The following is an 11,597-nucleotide window of genomic DNA, read 5'->3' on the forward strand; positions in this document are numbered from 1 at the left end:
ACTTGGGTTCTGCAGCAGGACAATGATCCAAAACACACCAGCAAGTCCACCTCTGAATGGCTGAAGAAAAAACAAAATGAAGACTTTGGAGTGGCCTAGTTAAAGTCCTGACCTGAATCCTATTGAGATGCTGTGGCATGACCTTAAAAAGGTGGTTCATGCTTGAAAACCCTACAATTTGGTTGAATTACAACAATTCTGCATAGATGAGTGCAGCAAAATACCTCCACTGCGTTGTAACAGACTCATTGCAAGGCATTGCAAATGCTTGATTGCAGTTGTTGCTGCTAAGGGTGGCCCAACTAGTTATTAGGTTTGGGGGCAAACACTTTTTCACACAGGACCATGTAGTTTTGGATTTTTTTCCCCCCTCAATAATAATAAAAAAAATTAAAAACTGCATGTTGTGTTCACTTGTGTTATCGTTTACTATTTAAATGAGTTTGCTGATCTGAAACATTAAAGTGTGACAAACATGCAATAAAATACGAAATCAGGAAGGGGCAAACACCACTGTATATCCTTGTGTTAATGTAGGCAGTAGAATTTAGATTTCCATTTATTTGAACTGACAAGTCCAACTCCATTTCAGCAATACAATACTTGTACACAAAGTGAACTTTATGAACTTGAGTAAATTGCACAGAGCTTTTACCTGAACATTACTGTAAATGCTCTGGGATGAATTGGATCATCGAATACATGATGCTTACTCGAATGCTTACTCACCCAACTTCAGGACTGTGAGAACAGAAATGTGGATCAAGTCAAGTAGGATTTTTTGTCATTCCAACCATATACAATACAATACACAGTGAAACAAGTAGAGGACCAATGTGCTACTTAAGAAAACAAAAAGTAACACAAAACACAATACCACAACACTAACTGGAACACGACAAAGTGCACGTGTGACATTTAGTGCAAAAAAATCAACACAAAACAGTGAGACAGTAAACACACTGCAGAATTATACAGTACCGAGACTTGTTTTTAGTGCAAATGATTTGTCCATTTAACAAATACTGTACATGCAAACTCTGAAGTGTTTTAGCAGCAGTTTGTGCAAAACAATTCATACGTTTGTTAATTTGTGTGTGTGTGTATGTGAAAGATTGTAAGTACAGTCCATTTGTATTGATAAATGGCTTGTTGTTAGAAACTGGAGAGGGTGTGAATCCTTCAGTACCTATTCCCAGACAGAAGGAGAATGAAGTGAATGTGTGAGGGATGTGTGTGAGATCTGCTACAATGCTGTTGGCCTTGCGGCTACAACGTGTGGTCTAAATGTCACAGATATTGCATAGAGAGACCCAGATGATCTCAGGTGTCCTCACGATTCACTGCAACGGTGAAACTCCCAAACCAGGCAGTGAAGCAGCTGGTCAGCATGTTGTTGACTGTGTGTGTGGAGACCATTGTGAGGATGTGTTGGAGAAGCTGGGGTCTTCCTCAGCATTCTCAACAAGCAGAGACACTGCTAGGGCTTTTGTTTTTGTTTTTGTAATTGGGGATTATGATGTTTTAACAATGTAGTCAGCTAAATCTGATAATACTGATATTGATATTTAAAAAAAAAAGGGGGGGGTGTCCATACATGTAGAAGAAGTCTCTTAAAAAAAAGTGGATAAAAAAAAAAAATGTTAAACAAAATAATATAAACATTGTTTTAATGAAATAAAAAAAAAATCTTCAAATAAATACAATAAATAAATTATATTTATTTGTACTAGACACTCCAACTCTTAAATCAAGACCCTTTAAAGTAACTTGAACAGAAGCTTCTTTTTGTTGTTGTTTTCCTCTTCGTTTTTTTGGCGCGGATAATCTGACTGTGGAGGACTTTGCTGTCCCATCATGCACTGCGATCCATTTTGAGCGCTCGCTGCTACCAACGTGTTCCGGCTGTGGGCATGTATGTATGAAGCTCGAGCCGTGTTAAAGATTAGCGTATTTCGGTTCAGCTTTTTGGGGGATTGATATCGAAATTCGACATTATCTTTTGCAGGAGTTGTTTTTCTTTTGCATGAATTAAAAGGCCAGAGACTCGACCGCTCGCCCGACATGTCTTTGATTTGCGCAAGTAAGTTTAAAATGCTTTGTTTCTAGCGAAGCCGGAAGCTAAGCTAAGCTAGTCATGCTAGGTAGGACATTTTACCAAGCAGTAAATGTGCTGAAAGTGTGAAGTGTAATTGTGCTGCGGTTTTGTGTTCGTGTATATATAACAGTAACCGTACAGTAAACCTCTCACAGTGACTGAATCTCTCTGAAAACTGCTCCACGGTTCTTTTAATAAGGTCGTTTATTCATACTGTATGTATGTAGTGCAGTCGTATGAACGAGGAAACCCATGTGAGATCCAGCCGAGTGGCATGAATCACAATTTCTTAGTTGATTGGTGCATAAAACTAACCTGCTCATCTTATTTCCCTAATGAAAACAGTTTTTGGGCGTCAGATTGCACAAAAACGCATTGGAAGCAGTTTTATACATAACACAATTTATCACTGGTTATATCAGGAACACGTCGATTCCTGAATAAAATACATTTCAACAACTCAAACTCAAAATATATCCAATATAAACCCTCTTTAAGTAAAACGCATGCATTAATCCAAAGTGGATGAGTGAATTCACGTGTGTTGCATGACCACTACTTACATTTTTTCACATTCCACAATAACATCCATGTGCTGAAAAGTTTTTATTTTCAGGTTTTGGACACCCAAAATCAGTGTGACCCATTAAAGTATAACCCTTGATGAGCACAGATCAGATTGTGAGAGCCAAAAGATCAGCGTTGTTTTGGTTTTGGGGTAAACGTTCTAATGTGTCCTGTTTTGTTTGCAGTTTCAAACGAGGTCCCGGAGCACCCGTGCGTCTCTCCGGTCTCCAACCAGGTATTTGAACGGCGCCTCATCGAGAAATACATCGCGGAGAACGGAGCAGATCCTATTAACGGCCAGCCTTTGTCCGAGGAGCAGCTTGTTGACATCAAGGGTAAATACTACACACGATGCAATACACAGTGATTATTTTACATGAGTTAACTGCTCAGCATTGTCTTCCTCTCTCCAGTTTCCCACCCCATTCGACCGAAGGCGCCGTCTGCCACCAGTATCCCTGCCATTCTAAAATCACTTCAGGATGAGTGGGTACGTGAGACTTTTCCGAAGCGGCTCTTCGATCTGAAACGGAGCACATCATCTCACAATGCGTTATCGAGTCTGCTTAAAGGATCATGCGGTGTGAGCAGAATATCAGTGTAAAATTTCTTATTGTCTCTTTCATTCAGGATGCAGTGATGTTGCACAGTTTCACACTGCGGCAGCAGTTGCAGACAACACGCCAGGAGCTGTCACACGCACTCTACCAACACGATGCCGCATGCAGGGTCATCGCTCGTCTCACTAAAGAGGTCACTGCTGCCAGAGAGGGTGAGTTCTACATGGATTCCTAGGGGTTTCTCGGTGCAAATGCATCATGTTTGCACGCTGTACAAAATATTTATTACGTTTTAGATTTTGCCAAGTACTAGCTAATGGTACATAATGTAATTTTTATATCCCACGCTCTGTAAAAATGTTGTGCCTTACACACATCCTGCACTAATATAACCTCTAATTTGTACTGTACATGTTCACGAACAATTATTATTGCCATAGTCTTAAGATTTATTTGCATATTTATCTGCACTTATTTATGTGCACAATTGCAACTAGGTTCACACGTGGTAGATGCTAGACTGCATTTCGTTGCCGTGTACCTGTTCTATGCAATGACTGTGTGTGTGTGTGTGTGTGTGTGTGTGTGAATTGATATAGAAGATATATTTATAAAGTATGTTGTTAATTCATATATCAACACTTGTAATCCTTGCCTTTTGCAGCCTTGGCCACTCTAAAACCTCAAGCTGGATTGGTCGCTCCGCAGGTTGCTCCTGCTTCTCAGCCCTCAGCCGTGGTTTGTTTCTCCAGCTCATTTACATTCCCTCACTTTATGCATAATCTGTCTCAAATCTCAGGCATCTTATTTAGATATATTTTTCTCATTCTTTGAAACATGTTTGTTGATTTAGGGTGTTGGTGGTGAGCCTATGGAGGTCAGCGAACAGGTGGGAATGACTCCAGAGATCATCCAGAAGGTAACATCTCCTCAACGGTCAAACTCTAAATCACTGTACATCATGTTGGTTGCTTTGAATGCAATATTAATATTGTTTTCCCTATCGCCAGCTACAAGACAAGGCCACTGTCCTGACCACCGAAAGAAAGAAGGTAAAAATCGCACCGTTTCTGAAGAATTAAACTCGATGCACCGCAGATTGGTGATTACTGCATTATTAGCAATTGTTATTCGGCATCAATTTTTTGTTTCTTTGAAATTTAGAGAGGAAAGACGGTGCCAGAAGAACTGGTCAGAGCCGAGGATCTCAACAAGTATCGCCAAGTGGCCTCCCATGCTGTAAGTCAGTCATATGTTGGCTTTTGACAGTGAATTTGTAAGGTTGTGTGGCAGTCGTCAACTGTCGGACTGCAGTCGCGAGATTCGACTTTGTCAGTGTACATGCAAGAACACGTACAAAGCCAATGAATAGCAGTTAACATCTAACCAGAAGTGCAGAAGTGGCTTATTTACAACAATAATAATAATAATAATTTGTATAGGCTGAGAGTAATTAATGTACAGAAGATGCAGTAGGTATTAATATATGGTAGTAATACAAGTAGTAATAGAAGTATAGTAATATATATATATATATATATATATATATATATATATATATATATATATATATATATATAGAATACTAGTAGAAAGTAGTAATAAAGATGGGGCCAGAAAAGTATTTATCAGATCAAGAATTTCACAGAACATTCAATACTGGAGTCTAAATGTTTTGTTTTTCACTGTCTCGCATGCAATTATTAAGGCAAGACCAGTACCAGGTTTTCATCAGACACCAGTGATGTAAACTGCCAGTATAGAACAAAACTTTACATTGAAATGTCACATTTATCCCTATAATCTTTATATTACGATTCAGTAATGACTTCTTTTAATAAACGTTCAGCTTTGTTATTTAATTTAGTAAGCAAGATATTCTATGCACTTGGCCGTTATGAATTGTGAGTTGTGTAACTCTGTTTTATGTTAAATTTACTCTGTTTCTTTGTACAGGGTCTCCACAGTGCCAGCATCCCTGGAATCCTTGCTCTGGATTTGTGTCCCACAGACACCAACAAAGTGCTCACAGGTACAGAAACACAAACCACCACCTAGCTGACTCGTAGAGTCTAATCTGCAGGGTAACTTTCTCTCATTGTCTGTTTCTTTCACATTCTAGGTGGAGCGGATAAGAATGTGGTGGTGTTTGACCGCAGAGAGGAGCAGATTGTGGCCACTCTCAAAGGCCACAGCAAAAAAGTCACCTCTGTCATTTACCACCCATCCCAGGTACACAATCTTCCTTAAATGTTGTGACGCGTGTAAACAAGTCTCTGTACTTCTTTTAAGATCACATGTTTTCCCTTTCTACAGTCCCTGGTGTTTTCCGCATCCCCGGACAGCACCATCCGTGTGTGGTCTCTCGCAGCTGGAAACTGTGTGCAGGTGGTTAGAGCTCATGAGGGAGGAGTTACTGGCCTCTCCCTGCATGCTACTGGAGATTACCTGCTCAGTTCCTCTGAGGATCAGGTAACGTAAAAGCATGGATATAATGGCCATTACTTGTAGAAGCTAATGTAATATAGTAAAATAGATGTTGCACTAGATTTTGGAGTGTACTCATAAAGATTTGTGCCTATTCAGGCACAAGGGTGTTAAAGTTAGGTTCTGATGTAGGTGAGGTGAGGAGGCCTGGAGTGCACTCAGTGTTCTAATTCATCCCAAAGGTGTTCAGTAGGTTTGAAGTCAGAGCTCTAAATCAGGCTGCTCGAAACCTTCCACTCCAACCCATGCAAACCAGATCTTCATGGAGCTGGCTTTGTACACAGGTGCATTGTCATGCTGGGACTGGTTTGGGTCTCCTAGTTTAAATAAAGTGTAAAGTTAACTGTACTCCGGTCAAAGACGACATATAATTGTGTACTAACAATTTTGGTAAGAACAACATATGGCTGAAAAAGTCATATGTCCCAATACTTTTGTCCATATAGTGTAGAGAGATGTAGATTATATGTACAGCAAATAAATATAATGTTTGTGACTGTGAAAAAATGTGCAGCAGTTGGTGAATAAGTACACTAAAAATATATAAACATAAATATGAAAGTATATATGAAGTTATATTAGTGCTGGGTATGTGTAAGGCACTATGTGAAGAAAATGTGGGCTATAAAAGTTTATATTACGCATTGCATGTTTAAAATCATATTTGCTTCCTCTTGACTTGTTTAACGGAAACTGACTGCATGCAGATGTGAGGTATATAACTGCTTTCTTCCGTTTAGTTCCTGATTACAAAAAGAGACATTGTCATAAGATGTGCATGATTGATCAGCCAAACAAAATACCTCATTGCCAAAGTAGTTTGTATTTTTATAGTTTTTAAAATATAGTGACAATTGTCCTTGAGATGTCACAATTCTAACATCCTGGTCTATATTTTGTCGTGTAGTACTGGGCCTTCTCTGATATCCAAACTGGTCGTGTTCTCACCAAAGTCACCGATGAGACAGCAGGATGTGGTGTGTAATTCTATCTTTCTCCTAAAAGAGACAAATATAATTCTTTTATCTTTCTGTCTCTAATGTCGTGTGCATTTTGGCAGTTCTTGTAACCTCTTTTTTCTCCTTTTCTTCTGGTTACAGCACTGACTTGTGCTCAGTTCCACCCTGACGGCCTGATTTTCGGCACTGGTACAGCAGACTCTCAGATTAAGATTTGGGATCTTAAGGAGCGCACCAATGTGGCCAACTTCCCCGGTCACTCTGGCCCAGTCACTGCCATCGCCTTCTCTGAAAACGGATACTACCTTGCCACTGGTAAGTGACTCTTTCTTTCTTTCTTTTTTTCTTTCTTTCTTTATCCTTTATTTGTCTTTGAATTGTTGTTGTGCTGTTGTAGGGGCTCAGGATAGCTCCCTGAAGCTGTGGGATCTGAGAAAGCTGAAGAACTTCAAGACAATTACTTTGGATAATAATTATGAGGTTTGTCAGAAGTTTTTGCAAGTGCTCACTGATTCATAACATGTATTTTTTTTTTTTAATTCTAAATCATCAGTTGATGGGACTCCAAGTAACTTCCTAATCCATTTATTGATCTGCAGGTGAAGTCTCTAGTGTTTGATCAGAGTGGAACATATCTGGCTGTTGGAGGGTCTGATATTCGAGTCTACATTTGCAAGCAGTGGTCTGAGGTTCTAAACTTTGCCGGTAAGTCTGGCAGCAAATGAAATATCAATATAATTTTCTATTGATAATGTGTTGAGACTTTAGAATTTCTCTAAGCCACATTGTGCAGGTTCTATTTTCGATAGCTGAATTCTCAGAATGAAGTGATTCAACACATGCTGGAGCTTTGTTTTCCCTTCATTTATTCTCTTTTCTGTTTTTTCTTATTACTTTCTATAGATCACCAAGGTTTGGTGACAGGAGTGGCATTTGGGGAGCATGCTCAGTTCCTGTCCTCTACTGGCATTGACAGAAGCCTCAAGTTCTACAGTCTGTAGGACACAGAAGAAACTAATAAAATGAGAAATCGGAGAAATGACAGCTACGCTCTAGTCCATGATTCATTCTAGTGTTTAAGGAGAATACCATGAGCCGTAGAACCCATAAAAAAAATGCAAACGGGACAATAGTCTCTTGCTTGCGGATGAAGATGGATACGAAAATATTTACATATTCAATACCTTGTTGTGATAAGTGAACTTGGTTAACACATTCTCTGCTGTTTGGTAATCAGTCATATGACCGTTTCCTCATGAGAACTACTTCTGCTTAAAGATTTTTTAGTAGTTAAAAATTTTGTTCTCATTTCTATTTTTTTTTTTTTTTTCCTGCTCTGTATTTGTAGAGCTCTTTCTTCATTTCTGGGTTAGTGGTGTAGGTTTCTTGTGCCTATTTTTTTTTTTTTGTAACCTGCCAGGAGCTGAAAACATTAATGCAAATTAGATTTCAATAAAGAATCGTTTTTTTAATGTCTTGTGTTACTGGGACTGACTAAACCGTGTGACATGAGTTATAATATAATGAATCTGATATTAGTCTGTCATACTCTGCCTGAGTAATAAATAATGTGAACTAATCTAGGGCAGTGGTATTTAATTAAGGCTTTGGGTTACTGGGCATAAGGCTGAAGGTTCCAGCCCCAGCACCACCAAGCCACCCCTGACCCTGTGCTCAGACCCCAGCTTCCTGACTAGTTTGGATATGTTAAAACTTAGTTTTCTTTGGCATTAATAGGTTACTTAATCTAATCTACATGTGATTATAGATTTATCTGTGAGGAAAATATTCAGTACCAGTTAAAAGTTTCGACATGCCTTCTCCTTCGGTGCATTTGCTTCATTATTTACAACAGTGTACATTAATACTGAAAAAAATCCAAGCTATAAAAAGAAAACATTGAATTATGTAGTAAATTAAAAAAAAACATTTTATTTTATTATTAAATAGATATTTTTGATTCTTCAAAATAAGCACCCTTTGCTTTGATGAAAGCACTTGCCATTTTTTTCAGTCAACCTGAACTGGTTTTCCAACAGTCTTACGGTGTACCCAGAGGTGTTGAGTGCTTGTTGGCTGCTTTTCCTTCACTCTCTAGTCAAACTCATCCCAAAACTTCTCAACTGGATTTAGATCGGGATAATTTTGGAGGCCAGGTCATCCAAAGCAGCGCTCCATCACTCAACAAATAGCACTTACATAACCTAAAGGTGTGTTTGGGGTCCTTGTCCTGTTGGAAAACAAATGATGATCCCACTAAGTGCAATGATATATACACACACACATACAGTACAGACCAAAAGTTTGGACACACCTTCTCATTCAAAGAGTTTTCTTTATTTTCATGACTATGAAAATTGTAGAGTCACACTGAAGGCATCAAGGGCTATTTGACCAAGAAGGAGAGTGATGGGGTGCTGCGCCAGATGACCTGGCCTCCAGAGTCACCGGACCTGAACCCAATCGAGATGGTTTAGGGGTGAGCTGGACCGCAGAGTGAAGGCAAAAGGGCCAACAAGTGCCAAGCATCTCTCGGGGAACTCCTTCAAGACTGTTGGAAGACCATTTCAGGTGACTACCTCTTGAAGCTCATCAAGAGTATGCCAAGAGTGTGCAAAGCAGTAATCAAAGCAAAAGGTGGCTACTTTGAAGAACCTAGAATATGACATTTTTCAGTTGTTTCACACTTTTTTGTTATGTATATAATTCCATATATAATTCCACATGTGTTAATTCATAGTTTTAAAGCCTTCAGTGTGAATCTACAATTTTCATAGTCATGAAAATAAAGAAAACTCTTTGAATGAGAAGGTGTGTCCAAACTTTTGGTCTGTACTGTACATACATACAGAGATGGAAGGTAATGAAGTAAAAATACTTTAAGTACTTTCGGACAACTTTTTACTTTCTATCATTACATTTTGTACACAAATGTACTTTTTACTTCTTACATTTTCAAACCAGGCTCTTTAGTTTCAATCTATTTGGTGACATATCAATATTTCTCATTGTGTGGCTTTTACAATCTACCGCTGGAGTATAATCTCCTGGCTATCATGCTACAGATGCAGGCTAACTTACGATATTAAAAACAAGCAAGGCAGAAGAAAATAAAGTATGAGGCTAATGTGAATGAGACAGAGGGAGTCAGCAATATAAACAGGAGGGCAGAGACCTATCTGATCATCTGATCATCATCATCCTCATCTTTGCTCTGCTGGTGTTCTATATGGTGGTTGTTCAGCCTGGATACATTCATCAGTTAACAAAATTTGAAATTCTTTTGTATTAATATGAGGTCCAGTTACCAGCATGACACTAAAACAGGTAGTAGTAATGCTACTTAAGTACGTCAGACCCCAAACTTCTTTATTTTAACTTGAGTGAAAAAGTTTAGTCAGTACTTCAACTTTTACCAAAGTATTTTCAAACAGAATCATCTGTACTTCTACTTAAGTGAAGGATGTGTGTACTTTTGCCATCTCTGTATACAGTAGTGTGAAAAAGTGTTTGCCCCTTCCTGATTTTTTTTTTTTTTTGCATATTTGTCACACTTTAATGTTTCAGATAATCAAACTAATTTAAATATTAGTAAAAGATAACACAAGTGAACACAACATGCAGTTTTTAAATAAACAAACAAAATCCAAAACTACATGGCCCTGTGTGAATAAGTGGTTTCCCCCTACACCTAATAACTGGTTGGGCCATCCTTAGCAGCAACAACTGCAATTAAGTGTTTGCGATAACTTGCAATGAGTCTGTCACAGCACTGTGAAGGTATTTTGGTCCACTCGGAATTGTCTACGCAGAATTGTTGTAATTTGCTGATGTATTTTGGATCATTGTCCAGCTGCAGAACCCAAATTTACTTCATCTTGAGGTCACGAACAGATGGCTGGACATTCTCCTTCAGGATTTTTTGGTAAACAGCAGAATTCATGGTTTCATTTATCACAGCAAGTCTTCCAGGCCCTGAAGCAGCAAAACAGCCCCAGACCATCACACTCCCACCACCATATTTCACTGTTGGTATGATGTTCTTTTTTTGAAATGCGGTGTTACTTTTATTCCAGACATAATGGGACACACACCTTTCAAAAAAGTTCAACTTTTGTCTTGTCAGTGCACAGAGTATTTTCCCAAAAGTCTTGGGGATCATCAAGATGTTTTCTGGCAAAACTGAGATGAGCCTTTATGTCCTTTTTGCTCAGCAGCGGTTTTCGTCTTGGAACTCTGGCATGCAGAACATTTTTGCCCAGTCTCTTTCTTATGGTGGAGCCATGAACACTGACCTTAACTGACGCAAGTGAGGCCTGCAGTTCTTTGGATGTTGTTGTGGGGTCTTTTGTGACCTCTTGGATGAATAGTTGCTGTGCTCTTGGGGTAATTTTGGTCGGCCGCCCACTCCTGGGAAGGTTTTCCACTGTTTCATGTTTTTGCCATTTGTGAATAATGGCTCTCACTGTGGTTCGCTGGAGTCCCAAAGCTTCAGAAACGGCTTTATAACAGGGGGGGACACTTTTTCACACAGGGCCATGTAGATTTGGATTTTGTTTTCCCTCTATAATAAAAGACTTAATTTAAAAACTGCATGTTGTGTTCACCTGTGTTATCTTTTTACTGATATTTAAATTTGTTTAATGATTTTAAATATTAAAGTGTGAAAAACATGCAAAAGAATAAGAAATCAGGCAGGGGGCAAACACTTTTTCACACCACTGTATGTAATATATATATATATATATATATATATATATATATATATATATATATATATATATATATATATATATATATAAAATATAAAATTGTTAAGAACACATCTTTTTGAATATTTTAATAGTTAACTGCTTGTGTTTGTGTAATGACAGAATACAAACATTCCTTAGTGTAAACACTAAACAAACCAACAGTACCAGAAGG

The 11,597-nt window shown here is 38.5% G+C and overlaps 1 protein-coding gene across 3 annotated transcripts; it reads left to right on the plus strand.

Annotated features, from left to right (window-relative positions):
- The first annotated feature begins 1,809 nt into the window (after positions 1-1,809).
- On the plus strand, positions 1,810-8,143 carry prpf19 (pre-mRNA processing factor 19). 3 transcript variants are annotated; one of them, XM_046850529.1, is made up of 17 exons: positions 1,810-1,915; positions 2,009-2,083; positions 2,851-3,000; positions 3,079-3,155; positions 3,296-3,437; positions 3,890-3,963; positions 4,079-4,144; positions 4,236-4,277; positions 4,390-4,464; positions 5,182-5,257; positions 5,348-5,457; positions 5,542-5,697; positions 6,620-6,689; positions 6,813-6,986; positions 7,069-7,151; positions 7,271-7,376; positions 7,575-8,143. In XM_046850529.1, the coding sequence occupies exons 2-17, from the start codon at positions 2,065-2,067 to the stop codon at positions 7,670-7,672; spliced, it is 1,518 nt and encodes a 505-aa protein (XP_046706485.1). In that variant the 5' UTR covers positions 1,810-1,915; positions 2,009-2,064; the 3' UTR covers positions 7,673-8,143. The 3 variants fall into 3 exon arrangements, with proteins under 3 accessions (XP_046706485.1, XP_046706486.1, XP_046706484.1); XM_046850530.1 differs by having other exon boundaries at positions 1,868-2,083; positions 3,890-3,960; XM_046850528.1 differs by having other exon boundaries at positions 1,869-2,083.
- Positions 8,144-11,597: the final 3,454 nt, after the last annotated feature.

Source organism: Silurus meridionalis, chromosome 5 (assembly GCF_014805685.1).
Source record: "Silurus meridionalis isolate SWU-2019-XX chromosome 5, ASM1480568v1, whole genome shotgun sequence".
NCBI classification, from domain to species: domain Eukaryota; kingdom Metazoa; phylum Chordata; class Actinopteri; order Siluriformes; family Siluridae; genus Silurus; species Silurus meridionalis.

Excerpts from the sequence above, each read along its gene's own strand:
- prpf19 (XM_046850529.1), top strand. Across the intron at positions 3,001-3,078 it reads GCAGCTTGTTGACATCAAGG|TTTCCCACCCCATTCGACCG; the intron begins GTAAATACTACA and ends TCCTCTCTCCAG. Across the intron at positions 4,145-4,235 it reads CTCCAGAGATCATCCAGAAG|CTACAAGACAAGGCCACTGT; the intron begins GTAACATCTCCT and ends CCCTATCGCCAG.